This window comes from Aspergillus karnatakaensis (assembly GCF_047715665.1).
Source record: "Aspergillus karnatakaensis strain CBS 102800 unplaced genomic scaffold BJY04scaffold_32, whole genome shotgun sequence".
Classification (NCBI taxonomy): Eukaryota; Fungi; Ascomycota; class Eurotiomycetes; order Eurotiales; family Aspergillaceae; genus Aspergillus; species Aspergillus karnatakaensis.
Window position 1 is genome coordinate 218,084 of NW_027395744.1, and position 22,397 is coordinate 240,480.

Sequence of the window (22,397 nt, forward strand, 5' to 3'; positions counted from 1 at the left end):
GTCCTTTAATGAGCAAGTCACATGATATTAGAGATGTAACTGGCTCAGAGCCTGCCCTAACCCCACCCACAGTGCTAAGCGAAGCGCACCCATTTTCCAGTGCCTTAGAAACATTTCAATTGACTGACTGCTATCTCGAGGTTCAACCACGACACCGTCCGACACCCTCACGAATCCGTCCCTCGACACCAGGTGCACACGGAGCCAACATGTCTGAACACGGCGAAGTCGAGGTCGAGCTCCCCGCTGGGGCCTTCAACACCCTCCCCAAGGATGCTCTCGCTGAGCAGGGTACCGTCAAGCTCTTCAACAAGTGGAGCTACGAGGATGTTGAGATCAGGGATATCTCCTTGACGTAGGTCTCTCTCCTATTTCTTGCGATGCACAGTGGTTGTCAGCGGTCGAAAATACGGTCGATTGGCGTTGGGATGTGGTGGAAAAGTCGATCGGAATGCGAGCAAGGGCGACCGAATCACGGAGGAATATCGACTTGGGAATCACACAAACCAAGGGTGAACACGCGCTGACTTGATATGCGAATAGCGACTACATTCAGATCCGCTCTCCCGTCTACCTCCCTCACACTGCTGGCCGCTATGCCGCCAAGCGCTTCCGCAAGTCGCAGTGCCCCATCGTTGAGCGTCTCACCAACTCCATCATGATGAACGGCCGCAACAACGGAAAGAAGCTCATGGCTGTCCGCATCGTCGCTCACGCTTTCGAGATTGTATGTACAACATGAGACGATGATTACAGGATGGCGGTGCAGACTAACACGAAATTTTCAGATCCACATCATGACCGACCAGAACCCCCTCCAGGTCGCCGTCGATGCCATCGTCAACTGCGGTCCCCGCGAAGACAGCACCCGTATCGGTTCCGCTGGTACCGTCCGTCGCCAGGCCGTCGATGTCTCTCCCCTCCGCCGTGTCAACCAGTCCATTGCTCTCCTGACCATCGGTGCCCGTGAGGCCTCTTTCCGCAACATCAAGAGCATTGCTGAGTGCCTTGCTGAGGAGCTGATTAACGCCGCCAAGGGTAGCTCCAACTCCTACGCCATCAAGAAGAAGGACGAGCTCGAGCGTGTGGCCAAGAGCAACCGGTAAAGTGGTTTTGTTGGGCGTATTCTCCGTTTATGGTCCTGTTTCATGTATACTGGAGTGGACGGGGAGTTTCTGGGACTCAGTCGATTCGCATACATCTGCACGACTGTATATACCTTCACACAGTCACAGAAAGGAGCGAGAACCAAAAATATGAGAGAATCGGACGGTTTCTTTTCCAGTAGTGTGGATGCGATCACGATCACCTAGACTTTGAGTCGATCTCTGTTAAATGAAAAATCTATTCCCTTTTCTGCCAACATGTGTAGGTTACAGCTGTGGTCAGTGCAGTCGACATGGAAAGATGTATCGCTGCTTAACTACATTAAAAGCAATGATTGCTGAATAACAAGTGCCTTCAATGTAGTCTACCTAATTCAGCATTAATATCCAGGTGGTGTCTAGGTGGTCTAGCCCAGCCCCGAGCCACCGCCATCTTATCGATTGCGGCCCCGGACGCAAAGAAAAAAAAAGTTTCACCTTAGCGCAACAACCCTTTCAGTTTCTCCTCACCACACTGCTCCCTCACCCTCTATAATTCACAAAATGGTAAAGAGAAAGTTAGGCGCCTTGGAAAAGGTTGAAGCTGACCTGCCCAATTTGCAACACAAAATCCGCCGAGACCCCAAATCGTACATTGAGGATTTCCGCGCCCAGCACTACCAATATGAGAGCCACCGGGAAATTTTCATGGCGGCACCCTCGTCTGCCACGGACACAGGAATCATCTCGCTCCGTGAGCTAATCGATTTCATTGCGCATGTCGCCGATTGTTACCCCGAGATCACGAAGGATTTTGGCCCGCAGCTTATTGAGATGTTGACCCAGCATCATTCGCTGCTGGAGCCGGAGTTGCGGGAGAAGATTGTTGGGAGTCTTGTGCTTTTGAGGAAGAAGGAGTTGCTTGATTCTGCGACGTGAGTGCTTACTGCCACACCCCAAGGCTATGGGCATTGCTAATGTCGGGTGGTGATAGACTACTCCAGACTCTGTTCCCGATTTTGATTTCGACCCCGAGCAAGACGTTGCGTGCGCTCATTTTTCAGAAGATTTTGATGGACCTCCGTTCTTCTAATGCAAAGACGACAAATCATAAGCTCAACCGGACCATGCAAACTGTCTTGTTTAACCTAGTTACCTCCGATCGCACCTCGTCAAAGGGACTTTGGGCTATCAAGCTTACACGCGAACTGTGGAAGAGGCAGATCTGGACCGATGCTAAAGCCGTCGAAGTCATGAAGGAAGCTGCTCTGGCAGAGAATGAGAAGGTGATTGTTGGGGGGGTGCGCTTCTTCCTCGGTGGAGACAAGGAGCGAGAGGAGATGGAAGAGGAAAGCAGCGACGAAGAAGCCGTTGATATTGGCCGAGTAAAGCACCAAGTTGGAATCAACAAGAAAACCAAGAAGAAGGCTCGCGCTGTTGAGAGGGCCAAGGCAACTGTGCAAAGACGAGAGCGCAAAAAGAACCAGCCTCACCCTTTGAATTTCTCTGCCTTACATCTCCTTCACGACCCGCAAGGATTCGCTGAGTCTCTTTTCTCAAAACATCTTCAGAGCTCAAAGTCAAAGTTGAACCTCGAACAGAAGCTAATGGTGTTGCAGCTCGTGACTCGTCTTGTTGGTCTACACAAGCTTCACATCATGCACCTCTACTCCTACTTTCAGAAATACCTTACACCCCGTCAACCTTCCGTTACCACATTCCTTGCATCTCTCGCACAAGCATCACATGACCTCGTCCCTCCCGATGACCTTGAGCCCCTGGTGCTCAAGATTGCCAATGAGTTCGTCTCCGAGGCCTCGGCCTCTGAGGTTGCCACGGCCGGTCTAAATGCTATCAGAGAAATCTGTGCTCGCCAGCCGCTCGCAATGAATGAAACTCTACTACAAGATCTAGTCATGTATCGCAAGAGTAAAGACAAGGGTGTGGTTATGGGAGCTCGCGGTCTGCTCAGTCTCTATCGAGAGATCAACCCTGAGATGCTCAAGAGGAGGGACCGTGGCAAAGACGCATCCATCAGCATCCAGCATGGCGAGAAGAGAGAGAAGCGTTTCGCCGATCAGGAAGCCGGTGGGATTGAAGGTCTGGAACTCCTTGAGCAGTGGAAGGAAGAGGAGCGCAAGAAACGGAGGGCTGAAAAGGGGCTTGCTTCTGACGAAGAGGATGAGGATGAGTGTGAGGAGGATGAAAACGATTGGGATGCCTGGAATGTCGAGGATGATGAAGACAGCGACGACTCGGGCGGGTGGATTGACGTTCAGAGCGATGCTGAGATTGACTTTAGCGATTCGGACGATGAGGACGGCTCTCGTCCTGCTAAAAAGGCTAAACAAAGCAAAGAAAATGCAGAAGGATCGGAAGCTCCTACGGCAGAAAGCAAGCCAGACCCAAAGAAACCAAGTCTAGCAACCACCCGCATCCTTACCCCAGCAGATCTCGCCAAACTGCAAGAGCTTCGCCAACAGGCTGCAATCAACGCCCTTGTCCCAGGCCCTAAGCGCCGTGGTCAGACCTCTGAAAGCCGTCATAAGGAGGACCCTCTCACTGCAGCTGAGATTGAAGGTCTCGCTGCGCTCTCCGCTGGGAAGAAGACGCGCGAGGAGCGAATCGCCCACGCGAGGGAAGGCAAGACCGATCGCTCTGAGCATAAGAGTGTCACTGCCAAGCGGAAGGAGAAGAAGGAATCACAGGGAAAGAGTACCACTAACAAGGAAAAGGCACGCAAGAAGAACTTCCTTATGACGCTGGGCAAGGCGAAGTCGAAGGGCAAGAGGAGTCTGGTAGAAACGCGGGCTGTCTTGCGGGCTCACCAGGACCGAGCGAAGCGTGGTGGAAAGAGAGGAAACATCGGATAGACGCGTTCAAGGTGAATTATGAAGTTGTATGGCGTTTTACGACACTAGTAGACTTGCCTTTACCGGCACATTAGGATATTATATATTCTTGATGAACATCCAACTCCTAGCACTCTTATATTCGCTCACCCAGGGCGCCATGTTTTCCTTTCTCTCTTGCAGATATTGTTTTAATTATAATATTGAGGTTGACATTCTCACGAAATCTTCTTGATAACAGCCAACATTTCAAAATCGGCCACCCCCACGTTCTCAGGAAGCCCTACGTGAAATCCGCCAAAGCAACCCTCATAATCAGCCCAGTCTGCCCTCGGGCCGAGCCATATAATCATTCCAAGTCCATCACCATACCTCTCAATATATTTAGTGACTAGTTTGGGTTCCCGTGGGTAAACAAACATCCACGCCTTTGCTTCAGCAGCACGAGGAAGGAGGTCCCATGTTCCGCTCACAGAATTCATAGCCTGCTCTGCAAGGTATATATTCACAGACGAGTTAACCTCCACACCTTCAATTAAGACATCGAGATGGCGAGTCGTAACTAGGGCTTCCAAAAGACCGGAGCCGCTGCCGATTGAGAGGGTGAATGATGGGAGTTTGGGGAGGAGGGCGTGGAGGTGGGCAAGAAGGGTAGTGGAAATGGACAGACAGCAATTGGGAAATGCTCGCGGGGATGAGGAGAGGTTGGCTGATACCTGGGATATGTCCATGCTGTACGGAGTAGGAGTGGTAGTAGTGGAGTAGGGTAGTGTGACGATTAAGTGAAAGCAACGATCGGCCTAAAAAGGATATATTGATGTCTTGGCGCTGCGCGTCCCGCGTCATGTCGCGTCAAATGGATCCCCCAGCCTCATCATTCATTCTTTCTTTCTTTCTTTCCGCTTCTCTGCCACACTCTCAGTCTTCTACACCCACACTTTCTCCTGCATCTCGTTCTATACCCCAGACGGACTTGACCTTGCCGCACACCCCTCGCTGCCAACTGCCCAGTGCCCACTACCACCTAGATCGCGCATTATCCCGGAGAAACTCAAAAATGTCCCCCGCAACCAAAGTCGACCTTGCCTCCAAACGCCGACGCTTCCAACCACCCATCACAACCTTCTTCACACCTGCCTCTGACGCTAATGACGCTTCGTCTCCCTCTCACTTGTCCTACAACCACTACTCCGCTGCGACAAACTCCCCACACCCTGTACTCCCCGGTAGAATCCAGGCCTCGCTCCTCTCCGTCGGCATGCGCGTGCGCAAGTCCGTTGCAGAGGGGTACAAAACATATCACGCAAAGCTAGAACCCAGCACCTTCCCTGAGATGGCTAAAAGCAGCGCCAAGTCATCAAGTCAAACATACTCTATACCCTCAACTCGCTCAGAACTCGCCCCCTTCTGCGGAATGAGCAAATTAAACGAATACAACATCACTTCTCAACCCCCCCTTCGCCCAACAACAAACATCCTTCATGACAACTACAAAAATCACCAAACAATGATCACAGATGACATGGACGTCTTCTCACTTCCGCCCAGCAGCCAGGAATCCATCGACACCGAATTCGACCCCCTCCCCGCCACAACCACGACCACACAAAGAAAACGCAACCACCAAGACTCGATTGTCGATCCATACGAAGACTCTATTGGAGACTCGGACTCAGAGGCCGAATATAACTTTGCACTCTCTCATTCCCATAATCCACAAAGCGGTCGAATTATCCTCTCACCAACTCTTAACCATCAACGGCGGAGGGCCTTTGGTGCACAGGGTCAGAAGGTGCCCGGGAACCCAATGGATCTAGACGATTTTGAAGAACCGGCATTCTTGCGAAGGCGCGAGGAGGTTGAAATGGGTGGCGAGATTCAGATGGGTGGGCTCTAAAGCCGAATCTCTTGTGGGTTCTATTTAGGATGGGTTGGATCTCTGGGTGTTTGATTGGAGAGTGTGATTAGGAGACTCGTGACCACCACTTGTCTATTTCTTTATCTTCTTTATCTCGTGTTTCATTGTTTGTATATCATATCAGGCGCTTGTACATATTATACCCCGTGCGTCTTTCTGTATCTATATTCTACGAAATTGTTGGAGGTGTGCGAGGAGCAATCAACGAATGTGTCTCCTGTTGAAACATATATCATCATAATGCATAATATAATGTACTCTATCTAGCCTGACTAGTATACAAGCAAGGATTGAGCAAAGCCTAAAAGCGATTTTCACAAAGACGCCTGTATCTCCGAGGTCTTCATCACAATAAGTATTGTATCAAGCATTGTAGTGTATAGAGTGGTCCCTAATAGTCACCAGACGCCCGTTTTATTCCGTCTTGCTAAAAATCTCTTGGTCTCATCCACCGCACTGCACCTCAATATAGTGTTGGCGGGTGCTTTACAGCTCGTCCTTCTTGTTGTATGTAGGCTTCTCCTTTTCTGTTTCCTTGGTGGAATCCTCCTTCTCTTGCTTCGGTTTCTCCCCGTTGTCCTTCTTGTTGTTCTTCTTCGTGGACTTATCGTTGGACGACTTCTTGGTTGCCGCCGCGCCCATCTTCTCGTAGATGCGGTTCATGGCGCGCTCGAGGCGCTTGAGGTGGGTGTCGATCTCCGCAATGGTCAAGGAGGGCTCGTCTGTTTCGCCTAGCTGTTCCTGGAGGGCAAGTCGGGCCTCGAACCACGACGTGGCGGATTCAACGGTTTCGGATAGAGCCGTCAAGTCTGAAGGCTGGAAGATCGTGTACTTCAGGGCCACAGGCACTGGGGTGGTGGCTGATGAGGTTTCTGAAGTTGAAGAGGCGTAAGCGTCGCCTTCTAGATCGTCCGCATTGGCGGATGCGGAGGGAGACGCTGAGTCTGACGTCTCTGAATCGCTCGCAGTTGATATGCTGGCTCCGGCAAGACTCGAAGAGTAAATTTCTTCGTCTTGCTGAATCTGCTTTTCCATAACGCTAATGACCATCTGCGCGTTCTTCAAGGATTCCTTTAGAGATTGCACCCGCTCAGGACGCGATGAGTTCTCTTGCTTGCGCTTCAACGCGGGCTCAACAATATCTTTGAGAGCCCTCAGTCTCTCTTTAAGTTCCGAAGTTTTCGCATCCGCACCATCCTCATAGATCCAGTCGCTAGCGGTAGAAACCCTCTCCACTAGAGTGGCCAGGTCATCGGCTTTCAGCGTCTTGACAAAGTCTTCATCCTCTGTCAGATCCCGACTCCTGTAAATGAAGGATTCCAATTCGTTCAGGGCTTCTTCACGGAGAATCCGATCACGATCTGAGGCGTCAAACGCGGCGAGACGGCTGCTGATGCGAACAAGCTCTTCAGGAGAGGGTGTAAGGAGACCAAGCGGAGTGCTAGTAAAGCTAACAGGGATGGCCTCTACCCGAGGTTGGGAAACAGCTTTCTTGGTCTCTTTGATGGAGTCGGTAGTTGCAGCATCATCAGCAGAAGCAGACGTTGACGCCTGGGGCTCCTCGGCTTCCAGTGTTACAGATTCGTTCGGTTCTCCATTTTCACCAAGAGGCGCCTGATCATCCCTCTTGCCCAAGCCAAAAAATCCTTTGACGTCGTCAACAACACTGCCAAGCATTGAAGGTTCTACTTCGCAGCTCACTGAACCGCTCGTGACTTCGGGAAGGCCATTAAGGGGACTAAGCCTGACGGAGAGCTTGGTAGTAATGTTGGCAGCTGAGCATCCGAAGCTTTCCTTCAGCTTGTCAACAGAGGCGGTAAGATTTTGGGTCTTAACACCAAGAACAGGGACTTCACGAATGCCGCCCTCAGTTGGTAGCTGCTGGGAGAAGCTTATCTCGAAATCTTCCAGATTTTTTACGGTCACTTGTTTTTCTTGCCCGACTTGGGAAGTAGACGCGAAAAGCTTCTGTTGTCTTCCCTTTGACTCCGAGGTCCATTTCAAGATAACAGGGTAGCCGGACACGTCGCTGGCGCGAATTTCCTTAACTCGGAAGCTAGGGCTGAGACTGGCTCCTTTGAAAGCTGCTCCAAAAACGGCTGCTTCATCCGCATTGACATTCGTCCTAAGCTTCTCTGAGCCCCCGCAGACCTTTTCCAGCTGCTTCTGGACGAAGGGGGTACGGATGGAGCCACCATGTAAAATCACAGAATCAATGTCGCTTAGCTCCAACCCAGCAGCTAAGATAGCTTGCTCGAGTGGCCTTCCGACTCGTGCGATATGCTGCTCCGTAAGTTCTTCAAACCTAGAGCGTGAGATTCGATATTTGAAGTTGATGTCTTCTTCGTAGAGGCTTTCGAATGAAGCAATGGTCTCGGTGTTGGCGCTGAGAACCTGTCGGGCCTTCTCAGCGTCTTTCCACAGCCTTGCCATAGTCTTAGCATGTGCGCGAACATCTGCGACTGTGACACGACCCTTCAATTTCTTTTCTTCAAGGAGATGCGAGACCATATCTTCCACAAGAACATCATTCAGAGAGTCGCCTCCAAGAGTCCTGTCCCAGCTCGTTCCTAGGACTTGGACTTCCTGGACAGTCTTGTTGAATTTCCCAACGTCCTTGACTTTGCGGCTCTGGCAGCGAAGAACGCTTGCAGTAGTAGAGCCAGCGCCCATGTCGTAAACAACGTGGTACTCAGGCTTCTCTCCATCGGAGACACTAGGGAACGTGCGGGACATCGCATAGTTAAGCCCAACGGCAAGGCCATCACTGATGAAGTTTTCAACGTTCAAGCCAGCCAGTTCTGCCGCTAGTTGTAGACTCCTCTTCTCATTAGTCGTGAAGAATGATGGATATGTGATCACCACGTCTCTTATATCGGATCCCTTGCCAGCGAGTGCGTCGGCGTTGGCCTTGATCTGCTTCAACTGCATCGCCAGAAGCTCCTCGACTAGGAAAGCGTCCTTCCTTTCCGCCTCACCAAGTCTATTGCTTCGCAGGCCGATAGTGTCTCGACCCCCAGGAGCGTACTCTAACCTCAATGCAGGATAGCGCTCATGGTACGACTCGACTAGCTCACCCTTTCCGCCGTAGAAAGGAACACCTAGTAGCGTTTTGAGATTCTGGTAAACATCGTCGGGGTACCGTGCAGACAATGCAAGAGCATCGCCACCATAGAACCGCTCGGGAAATAGGTCATCGCTCTGTCTCGTGGGTTTGAATGCAACTGCAGCCGATTCTTTGCGCTTCGAGTCCTTTGTGAGTACTATCTCCAGAGGAATTCCAGGTTTGACCAGTGCCGCCTTGAGGTATTCCGTGCCGACATCAATCCCAAGAACTGCTGAGCCTGCGGCAGACGTAAGGGCGGGAAAGCTGAGAAAGAAAAGTATGAAGGGTAGGACCGCGAGGGAGAGGAGGCTATTCATTCTTTGTCGGCCGCCGGGAGCCATGTTCAGTATGATACGACTGCTGTAAGTTCACGATCGTGAGTAAACTAGACTTTCAGGCGGAGCCAAGGTATTTCATACCTTTCAGGCAGTCGGTAATCGTAAGCACACCAGGGGAGACGGGTCTGTTGTTGAAGAGGTTGGAGTTGCGAACTGCAGCGATCGGAGAGGTGTGTAGTATTAAAGAGGGTTTGGTGGGACCAATGAGCTGCTGGCTGGTTCAATTCAGATTGTTGTAGGTGGTTTGTACAAAGTCGGGAGTAAAGATGGTGAGCAAAATAGGAGTAAGTAAATCTTATGTAGTGAGACGATTCATCAAGATACTGGCCACCTGGCACGAAGTCCGAGTTCGACAGCCCGAATAATTCGTCGCTGCTGCTGCATCCTTAAAAGACAGCTCGAAGCTTGAAGAGGACACGTTTGGTGTTTGCACTGTTTGTCACTTACCTCCCCATCGAGCCCATCGTCCCCTGCAGAATGCAGGCACAAAGCAAGTTACCTAGGTTAGTTACAGTTAGTTAGTACCTAGTTAGGTAGTAGGATACATTTCTTTGTTTATTGCTTCAGTGTCTAATTGTCGTCAAAGTCCGAGTCACTCATCCATCCAGTCTCATAGGATTCCCGGATCTCGCCCAGTCCGTTAACAAGATTCTCACGCTCATCCACGGCAAATGCTCGACCTGCCACCGATTCTAGGCCCCTGATCCTGTCAGCCGTTCGAGTCGACGCTGTCAACGCTGCAACAATGCTGATCTTGTCTCCCGGAGTCGGCAGTGTAAGCATGTCGTGAGGGAAGCTGTCGAGTATCGGGTACTGTAGTGGCGTGTGAAGCCTGTATTTCAGGGTGAATGTGTGAGTAAGCAATACTATGGGAGGACGGCGAGCACATTCTGCTCACCTATGGAACATTGGTTCTGAATTGTATAATCGCATCTTTCGGGCCATTCCCAAGTCTTCTACAACTGGCTCTTCATTCTCCCCCTCCTCTGGTTGGGCCCCGCGTAAGACCTGAAGCTGATTGAAGATGTGCGAGTTGTCACTATCCGGGAGATCGTAGGTAAAGTCTAGATGAAATCTGCTTCTGGCTTTAGAAGACCCTGGCCGAGGAACCTCTGGCCGTGTTGACTGGGAGCCTTCGTGGCCCTGGTCTTCCTTTGGTGGGATAATTGAAGCCTGTAGCTCAAATATTCGACGAAGACTATCATCGCCGGATAACAAGGCCTCAAAATCATGATGAGGCCGCAGCCGGGTCGGGAGAGTCACACTTTCCATAGCCATGCTAACCAATGCTGACGTATACCATCCCGAGAAATTGTTGACCCGTAGGGTATTTGGAAGGCGACTTGGTGGGTCTAAAATAGGCGTATACATCGTTGTTTGAGGCGAGATCGAGTAAAGAGAACGAGCCTTGTTCATCTCACGCTTAAGCTTCGTAGCCTATTGAAAATGCCCTTAGCTTTTGCCTTCAGAAATACGGCACGAAGGTTACTCACATGTTGGGCCCTTTTACCATCTTCAATCGCCCAGACCAAGACGGCCTTCTTACCATACTCGTCGATCAGTCGGTCCACGTACCTAGCTGCGAATCCGCCCCAAGCATCATCCGCGGATGTGAATATCTGCAATGCACGTAGCTGATCACATTCTTCGGCAAATGGTCGGATGTCTCTATCAAGCAGATCGTGTTCCTTATCGATATCGTTGAAGAGATCCTCGCCAAGGCTCCAATCTTCAAAAGGCATGATACTCGAATTTAGTTCATAGTCGTTCAGCTGCACTATTGACCGGGGATGGTAAAAGACGCGGTTATAGTCAGACCAGAACCGTACAGTTTCCGAGGAAAGCTGGGGCGCTGCTGTTCCCGAGTCGAGGCTCTTTTGATAATCGCTTTGCGGAATCGAGGCTAATTTTTGTAGTATCTCTTTACCGTCCCTGGACTCCACCAAAAAATAAGCCTTGTTCTGATCGAAGGGAAAATCAAGCGCAGGAGCACCAAGATCATGAGCGCTTACCAAAGGCCTTGCCCGGGAGCTAAATCCTCACTCAGTTCATACAGTGCGTTGTTTTTGCGAAGGGTGCCAAATGCCCCTTTCAGGTCATATATCAGCGTGCGGGGGGTGTATGTTTCACTTCCATCTGCGCCAACACCTGGTCGGAAGTGGACGTCGTGGTTTACCGGGGACTCTTCTTGTCCACCATATGTGAAGTATGACTCCTAAGTATGATTAGCAATGCGTGTGATAGGTACATAGGCGAGTCTAGTGTACTTACCTGAATGTTCCAAAAATGGGTAGCCAGGTAATTCGCCCGCTGTCCCAGTTGGACGGTTAAGATCTCGTGCATGCTTGCTGGAACTCACTGTACGCTTCACAAGATAAAGGAATGAATATAGATGCTAGCCGAGGCGTAGCATGGGCCCATTGATGATTGTGCCTCCAATACTGACATACATACACCTTCGAACAACCCACTACCATAGATTGTATGGATATGGATAATATCGATAAGAATCCCCAAAGAATCAGAGGCGATCACATGCTTTGGAGCTTATCGAGATTCGAGCGCCCTCAAAAAAGCACGGGCCACTTTTGCCCTCAAGACTCACGCCGCACGAAGTCACGAGTTATGCCAAGCTTTGTGGTTGTCCAGGACAACGATCACCTGACCCCGCGATACTGGCCGAATCGGGCTGTTGACATTAACCGCCCGGCGCCCGCAGCTTTGCTTACTCCCCACCAACATACCTCACCTCACTTTAGGGCACATGGGTATTTTGCATTGATTCTGGCATCCAAGGTACTACAGCATACTTATCTGGCATACAATCCATAACATCCATACGGCCATGGACTCGCCGTCAAGTGCCCGGTCAAGCCCGTCCAAGGCGCTCAATCCTCTCTCGCCTGAGCGCATGAATCAGCAGTCGGTTCCCAATTCGCCTTCATCAGTCTCCGATATCCTTCGTCTCTCGCCTCGCAAGCCTAATAGAGGACTGTCCGATGTTCAAGCGAAGGTAGCCTACCTGAATAACCTGTCTCGCTCAGGCAGCCCCGGAGCAGCTGGAGGATCATCGGGTACTGCTGGAGCCGCTGCACTCCAGCGCGCTATTCTTGGTCGCGAAGAGGCTGAAACAGCCCTCACGCGTGTTTCTGGCCAGCTTTCTGAGGCTCAGTCCCGCGAGCGGCGTATCAGCGAAAGACTGGAGTCGCTTTTGGAAGAATTGCAAACCGCCAAGGAGCGCCGGGCACATGAGAGGATAGTTTTTGAGAAGGAGATCCGGAAGGTCCGCAAAGAGGCGTTTCGCGCGGGCTCTACCCTTGTCAAAACGCAGGAGGAGTTGAAGCACGTGAGAGCCGAGGCTAAGAGCTTTAAAGAAGACACTCAACTGGAACGGAAAGCAAGGGAGAAGGCTGAACAGGAAGCATTTGAGCGCGCCTACGCTATTGCAGGCCTTACTGAACAATTAGAAGAGCTCAAGGGGCGTTTGAGGACGGCGGAAGCAAAGAGCAATGCGCTCACCCTGCAGCACAGCCGAGCACGAGAACTGAAGAGCCAGGACACTGGGAGAATGTCACTTGTCGAAGGTGATCTTGCTTTGATAACAACACCTAGCCCGCAAAAGCTCAAACGACCCGTCGACGACACGCCGGTCGCGCCCACGCCTAAGTCAATAGGCTCTAGCTACTGGAGAGAACCGTGGTCTGAAGACGAAGAAACACCCCGCAAGAAACTGAGATTATCCGACCCAATATCGCCACGCGAAACGGAAGGATGGGATATGGCGCCCGCAACTACCGTAAGGGAACTTATCGAGAACTTGGAGGACGATCTGCGATGGGAAAAGCGGCAGAGAGCGGAAGCGGAGGAAACGATTGAGTTCATGAAAGTGCAGTGTATGTTCAAGGCCTGCTCCTGCCGACATATTGAGGCTCTTGAGGAGGAAGCACGTGCCAAGAAGCAGGCAAAGCTTGCTCAGGGGCAACAAACCCAGGAAGAAGCAGAGGCCCACGAACATGAAGCAAATGTTGAAGAGGAGATTCCTTCGCAAGTACCCGAGGAGACTCTCGAAGAGCAACTTGAAGAACCAGAGTTCGAAGAGGCCAATATCAAGCAGGATACGGACGAACTCGAGGCTAACCTCGGGGACGATATGCAGGAGGGCGAGGTTCAAGCGCAAGACCCCCGTATAGAGGAACTTTGCGAACACATCCATGAAGAACCGGTCCAGGAGGAAAAAATCGAACCGGAGGAGGTTCCGGAGGAAGTCGGAGAGCCACTTATCACATTCTCCCCTGTTACAGGGACCTTCCGCACAATACCATCCCCAACTCGTCCGACCCCACGAAAAGAAGCCCAAATATCTAGCCCTTCACAATCATCACGCGAACGTTCTGAGGGTGATTTGGAAGGAGAAACCGTTTCACCAAGTCCTCCTGCAAGGTATGCCAACTCATATCCAAGTGAAATGCTATTTGAAACAATTCCTAAAAGAGAGGCTTATTCCAGAGATTTGACTGCAGAAGCTCATCAACCCCCAACAACCGTTGACGTGCAATGGCACACAGATCACACCAACCCAGATAGTCTCGATGATATCGAAGAAATCCACAGCATCAAAAGAATTCCCCTACGAGCCGAAAATAACGATTCAAACCGCTTTGATACTGTCCCAGGTACACCTATTAGTCGGGAGCAGGCACTGGCCCAAATCAGAGCTCGCCGAGGCAGAACCAACGCGATGAAAAGATCCGTTAGCGCCAATGATGCTGGTTTTCGCGCTGGGGGGCTAAATGTCACTCCAGCCCGGGCCGTTCGAAGGATCCCTGCTGTTCAATATAGCGACCCACGCGGTGAAGGAACCAAGAAGAGCCGCCGCGATATGAGTGCGCCTATGCGGATGTTTCGCTAAAGGCCATCTCGCCTTTTAACGATGATCCATTCAACTAATAGCAGTCGTCACCAGCACAAAAACCTGTCTCTTGTCCTATTAGTTATGAAGTCACTGTCTTCAAATATCCCAGCGTTCAACCGAGATGGCGTTCTTTCGTTGCTGCATACCACTCTATGTTTTAAGGCATGGGTCTTTTAGCCTTCTCCTCTCTTCGTCCCATAAACTTCGAAACTTGTCGGAGGGGCTGGGACCTTGCTGGTGAAACCCACTATACTTAACTCTAGTTGTCCGGGCGTTCTTAGCACTTATGTTGCATCCTTGAGCTTTCGTACATTATGATCGTCCAGTACATAGACGCATTGGCATCAGACTCCATTGCATTCTTTACCAACATCACTTTCGTTTCCTCGCTAGAATCACGACAACCTAGCCTATTTCCTTTGTCTTGCATTGTTCTGGCGCGTTCGTTTCAGGTCTCGGTACATATTTATCTTCCTACAAGCTTATCTACATATAGTATCTTATCGAGGATGTTTAATTCGATTTAAGATGGATAAAGCTAGCTAGCTAGCCTAGGTTTGCTGGTAATAGCATGCGTAACAAAGAGATTCTCAGATAGATAGTCGACTAGAAGTCCCTCATGACCTTCCTTCCCAACTATACTTAATAAGCATATGATAGCAATATGTACAATTCCCTTACATACACGATATGAAGTCAATACAAGAGTTGAAGTAGAGTATCTTCGGGGTACTTTATCATCAGATGAGAGAAATCCCACAGCATCTGATCCTTACACTGTCAACATAGGCATTGCGGCCCCACCAGGTGCGAACGAGTTCCTCGACGAAGATTCGGTCTGCGGCGCTCCACGTATCCAGGCCCATTTCTGCCATGTCTTCGGCACTAATCACAACGGCGTCCTTGAGCATAGGGGTGGATGAGTCTATTTGGTGCAGGAGGGGTGTTTCGTCGTCTGCGGTGGGCTCTTGGGGAGTTGTGTCGTCAGCAGCTTCTTCTTCGTACGGAATGATGCCTTCTTGAACGCTGGTGCCGGTTTCATCGTCTTGTCGGGCGATTACGTCTGAGAGGGTTGCGAAAATCTGCGTTGTCAACTGGCGGAAGTAGGCGACGAGGGCGATCTCGGGGGGTTGCAATGGTGTCTGTGTGGCTTGCATACTTCGTCGTCCGATCGAGCCCGAGGGTGGATCCGGGAGATTGTCAACACTCGCCAGAAGGCGCGCGTCTTGCTCGACTTCATGTTCCTCCTCCTCCTCTTCGGAGAATCCATCACGCTTTTCACCAGCTGATGCCCACCAAATGAAAGATGTGTACGCGAGCCGGGTCCACGATAGCGGTTCAACAATGGGGCTAGAGGAGAAAGTTGAAGCGGCATCAGAGTTGTCATCGCGGCTGCTATCTTCCGACTGGGCTTCTTCGGATCTAAATACACGGTGTAAGCCTTTGCGTAGGGTTGTGTAGCGTCGTACGTCGCGCTGGGTGGCTTTCAATTCTGTCCGTTGCGGCGATTTCTGGATTGGGCCTGGCGATGATACAGATACAGTAGGGTAGACCTTTTCTGTGGCATTCTTTGAATGAGAGGCGGGCAACGTAACGAGGACGTCGAATAGCTCTGGTTTAATGCTCAGAACACTATCCGTGCTGCATGCGATCCAGGCACCATCACGGGTAGTATCCGACGGGTGCCTAATAAAGGAAGAAAGATACGGGATATCATAGACGCCGACATTGAAGAGCGCACGAGGCCGGAGCGACGGTAAACTATCGAGGGGAAGTAGCGGGACTAGGGAATTCGGCAATGACGCTAACAATGACAAGTCGTATACTGCGCAACGTTTAGCAGGCTCCGTAGCACAGGGCAAAGTGGCATACCGTAGTTACAAGGTACCTGTACCGGCGCTTCAGCCATGAAAAGCACCCGTCTGCGTAGTAATGCTGCTCTATACAATGGAAATATAAGAGGGCCGAAAGAATCAAGAAAATTGGGAAGTGATGAAGCCGGATGGAAGGGCGTCAGGGCCGGCCTGGACGTCTCCAGAACAATCGCATCGCTAATGGCTCGATTTCTTTGTAGAGGATCTGGTCGTTCGCCATGCGCTCTCAATCGAAAGCTTAAAGGTGACTCGAGAGGAGAATCGGGAGGTACTGCTGAGGTGTCATTTGTGGAGAGCTCGTAGGTTTCCCAGTATTCCGTCAAGCGATGAGTGTCAAATGCATGCTCGGAGTAGCGCCTGTTTCACAGACAAGAGATATTAGATCCTATTGAGAATCGTAGGTTCAAAGCAACGCTCACTGAGCTAGTTCTTTCAGCTTTGGGGCATGTCGCCAGCTTTTCCCCAGCCTGCCGGAGCTCAGAGGTACCAGTACCCCTATCGAGAACATTTTGGCGTTACGCTCCGATTCGTCTGCAGGCTGGTTGATGAATGCACTAATGCCGGCATATTGTTCATGAACGAAATACCTATCAAGATACCATGCAGTTAGTTCAGGTGGGAGATATTCTTGGGTTTTGTACTTACACCAAGTCTTCCGATACATTGTGTAGGCCCGATGGAAGTGATTTGTACTCGACTGCACCTTCAACTTCCACTGTTCACAATCAGATCAGCAGGTCGTGGGTACAACTGTTCGGGTCCAACTTACCACCGGGGATGGTGCGTTTCCACGTCACCATGTACCTAGCAAGCACCCTAAATCAGCCATCAAAGTGAAGATATAAACACAGGTGCAAGGCAAGCTCACCCAGCCTTGATGTCGAAATGAATCACAAAGAGCGCCGCAATGCCAGGCGGCGCTTCATTGGCTGAAGTGCGGGGCACTTCAAGCCCCAAGGACTTCTGGGTGGCTGAATGACGGTCCATCGCGCTGCTACGCGTCGAGTAAATCCAATCGAGGCCCCATGAGACCTTCCAGGTGGGCCAGAATCACAGAAATGGGTGCATTGAGGATGAGTTGGAATCTGACTGACGACTGCAGCTGCTGTGAATATGGGGCTGCGGAGTCCTTGGAGCTGTTGCAGCCTCAGGACACGAAACTAGCTGTAGATGGTTAGCTGGCCAACAGATTGAGCACTATCCCCATTCTGGAAGGCTATTTACCTCCGGGCCCGCAGGTGCCCGCCGGAGGTCGACGATTCACTTCATTCCGCTCCTCATCCATCTCTGGCTCAGCTTCACCCATTCGAAACTACCTTGGTGAGTTACAGTCATTGAATCTGGGCGCCCCTCTTAAGATTACAGCAACACAATCTCATCATGGATACTGTTCCTTCGCATCCCTACTATCCTCTTGGTGCACTTATCAACGACTATGCTCCGAACAGTGCATCTGTCCAGGGACTATTGACCACTGCAAGCTTAAGTGCAACAACCCTACTAGCAACAACACTCGTGCTAAGCATTTGGGTACGACCGAATCTCAAAACAGCCGATCAAATTGCTATTCTGTGGTTCGTTCTCTGTAAGTGCCTCGACTCATCATCCTGAGACTCGTTGCAATCCATGCTGAGACCATTTGGTACTACCTAGCGGGCACTCTCCACTGCTTCTTTGAAGGATACTTTATATTCAATCACGATAGCATGGCGCCTGCCCAAGACTTTTTTGGCCAGTTGTGGAAGGAATATGCGCTCTCTGACTCGCGCTACTTAACTTCGGATACGCTAGTCCTTTGCATGGAGACAATTACGGTGGTGAGTTGAGCCTGAAAGAGCCGCAGCGGGCTACGTACTAATGTGGTTTGAAAAAGCTTGTCTGGGGACCTCTGTGCTTTGGTGTGGCTTATGCCATCATTTCCAGTCACTCCCTGCGTCATCCACTACAGATAATCGTATGCATGGCCCACCTCTACGGTGATGCCCTATATTATGCAACCAGTCTATACGATGATTATGTTCATAAGAGGCCCTATTGCCGACCTGAGCCCTTCTACTTTTGGGTCTATTATTTCCTGATGAACTTTATTTGGATTGTCATCCCAGGACGTATGCTCGTCTCAATCACCTTTGGCTGAAGAACTTGGCTAATATCCGCTCTAGTCTACCTCTATCAGAGCATGAGCACAGTCTCTCGAGCTATGAAGAGAATTGACCTGGACACTTTGTCCCGAAAATCGATCTGAACCAGTTGAATGCTTTTGGCACCAAATATATTGTGAGACTCCCCGGTTATAATCATATACCACAGTGACATTCCAGCTAATTAAGAGTATTAAGAACAGTGCACATGTTGAACCTCGTTACCCGTTGAACCCGATCTCATCCACTTTCCCTTCTACTTCGCCTTCCAATCACGAAGACTGCTGCATCTCAACAGCTTCCTTATCCTTGAGGATCACGTTGCCTTGACGCAACCCTGCGATGGCGATCCAGGCAATACCAAACACACCTGCTACGACGCCGTAGGCAATAAGGCCCCCTGTTGTGTTGTCGGCCAGCTTCAATCCAGTGCCGCCATTGATAATTCCCAATAGAAGAAAGATGCGCCCAACCCAGACATGGGCGTGAGACCAAACGCCTTTTGTCTGGGTCTTCTTGAATTGACGGTGGTGCCAAAATCCAATGAATGGCTGGAAGAGAAGAAATACAACGATGACAGTGCCAAGGATGGTGTGGCCGTTATTGTGAAGCTTCAGTACGTTAGCTTCGCAGCCAAGGTTGACGAAAAGTCAAGTTAGTGCAATGGAGAACGAACTCTGTCAAGGATTTTTCCGACCCGGATTCCAGTGGCCAGACCAGCGATCATCAGGACAAATGCCAATAGCTGAATGGCAATGTGAATGTATACTCCTGCCTTTGATCGAATCAAGCGTAAAAGGATAGCGCCAAGAGGGAAAAGAACTGCGAATGCCAGACCCATGACAATCCCATGGGCCTTGGCGAATGCCGGTACTAGGTGTAGATCCTCGAAAATGATACCCGGTGGCATTTGTGGCCGCCCACCTGCACTTGCACCTGGTGGTCCTCCTGCTTGTTCACCCTGTGCCTGGCAAAGAACCGCCAGAGACACTGCTCGAGGTTAGTTGACTTGGGCTTCTCGGAATTAGGGTCGATACACATACACCACGTCCACATTGTGGAGCTATGCAAACTCAAGCTGCGATACATGGTGTCTGATGACTGGAGTAAGCAAGATTTGACCTTTTCCTGGATACAGTTGAAAGTTTCTTTCGCCTAGTGAGGGGGGAGCTTGAGAGCTCCTTTATACTTCTTGTCACCATCCTTCAAGCGACCTGTCGAGCAGATTGCTCATCGGCATTGAGCGAGATTGAATCCTTGACTCAACATTCTGTCAAACATGGTCTCTTAGATCATCAATCAAGTCTCTGTATAGTCCCCAAGACACCGAGAATTGCGAGAGGACGATCTTGTCATTGACACTGCCACGCGCAGGAGAGCCAATCAAGGGCTGGTAAGCCGACAAGAGCCCGAGAAATGCGAAATCCGTCCCTGAGCTCCAATCGACCTCCCCGCACCGCCACGACCTCGTATCCGCGTCTTGGTTTCTTAGTCGGGAAGATATGATGACTTTGATGGGCTGCGGGGAAGCCACCTCTCGATCGGCGCGTTCTTTCATGAAACAATGGGAAATGGATTACTTTCTCCTCGCCGCTCATATGTCGAAAGAAGTCTGTCAGTGACGGTGACCCTCTTCTAACACCGAATTTTGCTGCAGTCAGCGCTCTTTGGTCTGATCTCTAACGAGGATGGCCACTCCTGGAGGATCTTCATGGATGGAACAGTCCTTCAGCGTGATTGCGCCGAAACCCCTTTCTTCGTCGTCGTCCTCAGACGCCTCAACGCCCCCTGATTATGCCGTTCTGAAGCCAAAATCGTGCCTCGCATGCCGTAAACGAAAGGTCAAATGCGACAGACAGCTGCCCTGCGGGAACTGCTCCCGGTGGTCAATCGACTGCATGTTCCCGTCTCCGGTTCGAAGGTGCCCTCGGGCGCGGATCAAATCAAGCCCTCGGGCGCGTGGCGATCAGGCACTTCACGACAGGATCCACATGCTTGAAGCACAGCTGTTAGAGCTGACTGACACCGTCAACAGCCAGGCGGACAGGCTCCAGACCTTGAACACTCCCGGAGCATCGATGTTTCCTCTGGGCCACTCTTGGGCTCACACGGTCGCATCATTACACCCTCCGTTGGCTCTGGGACGGACATACTGGCAAATCTTTCTGGAGCGGATTGATCCACTAATGAAGGTGGTGCACCGACCTAGTGCGTCCCGAATTCTCCGAAAAGGCTTGGACAATCCTACCTCGTTGAATGAGGCGCAGGGTGCTCTCCTGCAGGTGATCTATCTTGCTTGCGTCTCGGCCATGGATGCAGAAGATGTGCAATCCAGCTTACAAATGTCCAAAGCTACGGCTATCTCCACCTATCGCAAGGCAGCAGAACAAGCTCTAGCACGTGCAGGGTTCCTGACTACCAACGACTGGACAACAATGCAGGCACTTGTCTTGTTCATCGCTCTTAGCCGCCTTCATAATGATCACAAGTCTGCTTGGAACTTGGCTGGTCTTGCGGAGCGGCTTGACTTCTCATTGGAGGAAGATAGCTCCCGGTTTGGGGTCGAGATGCGGCGGCGCACCCGGTGGCATCTATGGTATCTGAACCGCCGCATACGAGATGACCGAGGTCAAAGCTACAGTGCTGCAAATCAGATAAATTCGTCTCCTGCGGATATTGAGCTGCCTTCAAATTGTCGTGACTCCGAGCTTTGCACGAATATGACCGCTCCTCCCACCGCCCAAAACGGCTGGACGGAAATGAGCTTCTGCCTTCTCCGGTATGACCTTGCGGCCACAGAACGGATAGTAGGAAGTGATGCTCCCTGGCTTATTAAGACCAAAGCCGTCACAGACTGTCAGCGCAGGCTTTATTCAAAGTACCTGACCTTCTGCGATGGCTCTGAATCGATTCACTGGCTCGCCTGCCATATCTCCTATGTCATGATCACGGAAATGTGGATGAAGCTCTACAATACACAGTTCACCTCGACAGAACCACTCAGTGCTTCGGATCTGATTATCAGAGACCAACTATTTGATGCTGCTGTTGACATTCTGGACACTCGAAAACGCCTCGATATCGAACTTGCCGCCCGAAAATGGGAGTGGACGCTCGGGGGGTACTTTCAGTACGTGCCGTTGACATTCCTCCTAAACGAGCTTCGCTGGCGTCGGAGTGACCCCCGGGTTGACGCAGCTTGGGATGTTGCCGAGAAATCCTTTCAACGCTGGTCGGACGACGCAAGAAAATCGGCGAACGGGGTAATGCTCACAGAGCTCATGGCCAATGCTCGGTCCGCCAGACAGGAAGCGGCTGATTTCCAGACGATTGCGGACTCTTATCTAGTACCCGACCATGGTGTTTTGGACGATCTTTCCGTAGGTCCTGTTTATCCTAATACAATGGCGGAGGACGTATTTCAGTCAGTGCTATCGAGTGACTGGGGGATCTTCAATGTTTAGGAATGGAGGTCGAGCTGGATATGGGGGTAGCAGTACCAGGCCGTGGTCCCCTTGTAAATAGCTCAAGAGTACTATCGTAATAGATGTTATCTTGATATGTACTAGATGGTGTTCTGGTAATTCATTTCGGACTTTGCGAACGAGTTTCCAAGCTCCATCAAGATATATATTGTTGAGAGTCGCTCGCTGAAATCCCAGCCTCAACTCGCCACGCCCGGGGTTCCCTCGCATTTGATGAGAACCAAAGTTAAACCGATGGACCTAGGCGTCTTGGTTTTTAATTTAATAACACTTAAATGTCATTAGTATATCAGGCTTGGAAGAGAGAAAGCGTATATATATCCTACAAACGGCCAAGTCCAACATAGGTTACCACCAATCCATCTATACTATACTCGTGTGAGATTCCCAATTCAGTCTGGGCTCGGGCCTCTTCTACTGTACCCTGCCTGGGATGTTGCAGAGTTAGCATAGTAAAGCCTACTATAGAGCTAATGCAAAGTGTCGACACACTTTTTCGTAAGAATCAGAGCAATAAGAGCCTTGAATCCACGAATAGATTTGGTTGAGGATGGCCCGCTGGGCTAGAGGATTCCTGCGAGACGCCTTGCACTATTTGGGCGCTCTTGGACCTGGATTTCATGATATTTCGTACGCTGTCTGCAGGGAACTAGTTGTCGCTTGGTTTAGACTCTAAGACGCCAGTG

At 50.8% G+C, this 22,397-nt stretch overlaps 11 protein-coding genes across 11 annotated transcripts; 6 read left to right on the forward strand and 5 right to left on the reverse strand.

Annotated features, from left to right (window-relative positions):
- The first annotated feature begins 129 nt into the window (after window positions 1–129).
- Window positions 130–1,418, forward strand: BJY04DRAFT_191893 (40S ribosomal protein uS7). Its single transcript, XM_073711717.1, has 3 exons — window positions 130–355; window positions 544–727; window positions 789–1,418. The coding sequence occupies exons 1-3, from the start codon at window positions 210–212 to the stop codon at window positions 1,104–1,106; spliced, it is 648 nt and encodes a 215-aa protein (XP_073570011.1). The 5' UTR covers window positions 130–209; the 3' UTR covers window positions 1,107–1,418.
- A 176-nt stretch (window positions 1,419–1,594) lies between these two features.
- On the forward strand, window positions 1,595–4,057 carry BJY04DRAFT_81957 (SDA1 family protein). Its single transcript, XM_073721135.1, has 2 exons — window positions 1,595–2,020; window positions 2,080–4,057. The coding sequence occupies exons 1-2, from the start codon at window positions 1,650–1,652 to the stop codon at window positions 3,956–3,958; spliced, it is 2,250 nt and encodes a 749-aa protein (XP_073570012.1). The 5' UTR covers window positions 1,595–1,649; the 3' UTR covers window positions 3,959–4,057.
- BJY04DRAFT_81958 (uncharacterized protein) lies at window positions 4,058–4,756 on the reverse strand. The gene has a single exon (XM_073721136.1). The coding sequence runs from the start codon at window positions 4,666–4,668 to the stop codon at window positions 4,156–4,158; it is 513 nt and encodes a 170-aa protein (XP_073570013.1). The 5' UTR covers window positions 4,669–4,756; the 3' UTR covers window positions 4,058–4,155.
- Window positions 4,757–4,858: 102 nt separating this feature from the next.
- Window positions 4,859–6,065, forward strand: BJY04DRAFT_191895 (uncharacterized protein). The gene has a single exon (XM_073711718.1). The coding sequence runs from the start codon at window positions 4,995–4,997 to the stop codon at window positions 5,832–5,834; it is 840 nt and encodes a 279-aa protein (XP_073570014.1). The 5' UTR covers window positions 4,859–4,994; the 3' UTR covers window positions 5,835–6,065.
- Window positions 6,066–6,081: 16 nt separating this feature from the next.
- BJY04DRAFT_228704 (Hsp70 family protein) lies at window positions 6,082–9,278 on the reverse strand (the record flags this gene model as incomplete). The annotated part of the gene is made up of 1 exon (XM_073718911.1): window positions 6,082–9,278. The coding sequence occupies one exon, from the start codon at window positions 9,276–9,278 to the stop codon at window positions 6,342–6,344; it is 2,937 nt and encodes a 978-aa protein (XP_073570015.1). The 3' UTR covers window positions 6,082–6,341.
- Window positions 9,279–9,816: 538 nt separating this feature from the next.
- BJY04DRAFT_191899 (misato family protein) lies at window positions 9,817–11,852 on the reverse strand. The gene is made up of 5 exons (XM_073711719.1): window positions 11,571–11,852; window positions 11,312–11,514; window positions 10,793–11,231; window positions 10,198–10,736; window positions 9,817–10,131 (listed from the first exon to the last, which is right to left on the reverse strand). Exons 1-5 carry the CDS (start codon window positions 11,640–11,642, stop codon window positions 9,870–9,872), a joined length of 1,515 nt encoding a protein of 504 aa, XP_073570016.1. The 5' UTR covers window positions 11,643–11,852; the 3' UTR covers window positions 9,817–9,869.
- A 174-nt stretch (window positions 11,853–12,026) lies between these two features.
- On the forward strand, window positions 12,027–14,719 carry BJY04DRAFT_191903 (uncharacterized protein). Its single transcript, XM_073711720.1, has 2 exons — window positions 12,027–13,739; window positions 13,806–14,719. Exons 1-2 carry the CDS (start codon window positions 12,145–12,147, stop codon window positions 14,206–14,208), a joined length of 1,998 nt encoding a protein of 665 aa, XP_073570017.1. The 5' UTR covers window positions 12,027–12,144; the 3' UTR covers window positions 14,209–14,719.
- A 9-nt stretch (window positions 14,720–14,728) lies between these two features.
- On the reverse strand, window positions 14,729–17,154 carry BJY04DRAFT_191906 (uncharacterized protein). Its single transcript, XM_073711721.1, has 6 exons — window positions 16,954–17,154; window positions 16,855–16,889; window positions 16,731–16,800; window positions 16,505–16,672; window positions 16,084–16,442; window positions 14,729–16,036 (listed from the first exon to the last, which is right to left on the reverse strand). Exons 1-6 carry the CDS (start codon window positions 17,070–17,072, stop codon window positions 14,952–14,954), a joined length of 1,836 nt encoding a protein of 611 aa, XP_073570018.1. The 5' UTR covers window positions 17,073–17,154; the 3' UTR covers window positions 14,729–14,951.
- A 214-nt stretch (window positions 17,155–17,368) lies between these two features.
- Window positions 17,369–18,637, forward strand: BJY04DRAFT_81998 (EXPERA domain-containing protein). Its single transcript, XM_073721137.1, has 5 exons — window positions 17,369–17,670; window positions 17,739–17,902; window positions 17,959–18,193; window positions 18,248–18,362; window positions 18,425–18,637. Exons 1-4 carry the CDS (start codon window positions 17,466–17,468, stop codon window positions 18,328–18,330), a joined length of 687 nt encoding a protein of 228 aa, XP_073570019.1. The 5' UTR covers window positions 17,369–17,465; the 3' UTR covers window positions 18,331–18,362; window positions 18,425–18,637.
- BJY04DRAFT_82004 (cytochrome b561 domain-containing protein) lies at window positions 18,430–19,448 on the reverse strand. Its single transcript, XM_073721138.1, has 2 exons — window positions 18,903–19,448; window positions 18,430–18,837 (listed from the first exon to the last, which is right to left on the reverse strand). The coding sequence occupies exons 1-2, from the start codon at window positions 19,134–19,136 to the stop codon at window positions 18,499–18,501; spliced, it is 573 nt and encodes a 190-aa protein (XP_073570020.1). The 5' UTR covers window positions 19,137–19,448; the 3' UTR covers window positions 18,430–18,498.
- Window positions 19,449–20,122: 674 nt separating this feature from the next.
- Window positions 20,123–21,813, forward strand: BJY04DRAFT_191909 (fungal specific transcription factor domain-containing protein; the record flags this gene model as incomplete). Its single annotated transcript, XM_073711722.1, has 1 exon — window positions 20,123–21,813. A coding segment is annotated over one exon (1,568 nt), but the record flags the coding sequence as incomplete, so codon positions are not given.
- Between the last annotated feature and the right edge of the window lie 584 nt (window positions 21,814–22,397).

Excerpts from the sequence above, each read along its gene's own strand:
- BJY04DRAFT_191895 (XM_073711718.1), top strand. The coding sequence starts at position 4,995 with ATGTCCCCCGCAACCAAAGTCGACCTTGCCTCCAAACGCCGACGCTTC.
- BJY04DRAFT_82004 (XM_073721138.1), bottom strand. The coding sequence starts at position 19,136 with ATGCCACCGGGTATCATTTTCGAGGATCTACACCTAGTACCGGCATTC. Across the intron at positions 18,838-18,902 it reads TCGGAAAAATCCTTGACAGA|CTTCACAATAACGGCCACAC; the intron begins GTTCGTTCTCCA and ends AACGTACTGAAG.
- BJY04DRAFT_191899 (XM_073711719.1), bottom strand. The coding sequence starts at position 11,642 with ATGCACGAGATCTTAACCGTCCAACTGGGACAGCGGGCGAATTACCTG. Across the intron at positions 11,232-11,311 it reads GCTCCCGGGCAAGGCCTTTG|GGACGGTAAAGAGATACTAC; the intron begins GTAAGCGCTCAT and ends GGTGGAGTCCAG. Across the intron at positions 10,132-10,197 it reads TCAGAACCAATGTTCCATAG|GCTTCACACGCCACTACAGT; the intron begins GTGAGCAGAATG and ends CCTGAAATACAG.
- BJY04DRAFT_81957 (XM_073721135.1), top strand. The coding sequence starts at position 1,650 with ATGGTAAAGAGAAAGTTAGGCGCCTTGGAAAAGGTTGAAGCTGACCTG. Across the intron at positions 2,021-2,079 it reads GAGTTGCTTGATTCTGCGAC|ACTACTCCAGACTCTGTTCC; the intron begins GTGAGTGCTTAC and ends GGGTGGTGATAG.
- BJY04DRAFT_81958 (XM_073721136.1), bottom strand. The coding sequence starts at position 4,668 with ATGGACATATCCCAGGTATCAGCCAACCTCTCCTCATCCCCGCGAGCA.
- BJY04DRAFT_81998 (XM_073721137.1), top strand. The coding sequence starts at position 17,466 with ATGGATACTGTTCCTTCGCATCCCTACTATCCTCTTGGTGCACTTATC. Across the intron at positions 17,671-17,738 it reads TATTCTGTGGTTCGTTCTCT|CGGGCACTCTCCACTGCTTC; the intron begins GTAAGTGCCTCG and ends GGTACTACCTAG. Across the intron at positions 18,194-18,247 it reads TTGGATTGTCATCCCAGGAC|TCTACCTCTATCAGAGCATG; the intron begins GTATGCTCGTCT and ends TATCCGCTCTAG.
- BJY04DRAFT_191903 (XM_073711720.1), top strand. The coding sequence starts at position 12,145 with ATGGACTCGCCGTCAAGTGCCCGGTCAAGCCCGTCCAAGGCGCTCAAT. Across the intron at positions 13,740-13,805 it reads TCACCAAGTCCTCCTGCAAG|AGATTTGACTGCAGAAGCTC; the intron begins GTATGCCAACTC and ends GGCTTATTCCAG.
- BJY04DRAFT_191906 (XM_073711721.1), bottom strand. The coding sequence starts at position 17,072 with ATGGACCGTCATTCAGCCACCCAGAAGTCCTTGGGGCTTGAAGTGCCC. Across the intron at positions 16,890-16,953 it reads CATTTCGACATCAAGGCTGG|GTACATGGTGACGTGGAAAC; the intron begins GTGAGCTTGCCT and ends GGTGCTTGCTAG. Across the intron at positions 16,673-16,730 it reads AATGTATCGGAAGACTTGGT|GTATTTCGTTCATGAACAAT; the intron begins GTAAGTACAAAA and ends GTATCTTGATAG.
- BJY04DRAFT_191893 (XM_073711717.1), top strand. The coding sequence starts at position 210 with ATGTCTGAACACGGCGAAGTCGAGGTCGAGCTCCCCGCTGGGGCCTTC. Across the intron at positions 356-543 it reads ATCAGGGATATCTCCTTGAC|CGACTACATTCAGATCCGCT; the intron begins GTAGGTCTCTCT and ends ATATGCGAATAG. Across the intron at positions 728-788 it reads TCGCTCACGCTTTCGAGATT|ATCCACATCATGACCGACCA; the intron begins GTATGTACAACA and ends CGAAATTTTCAG.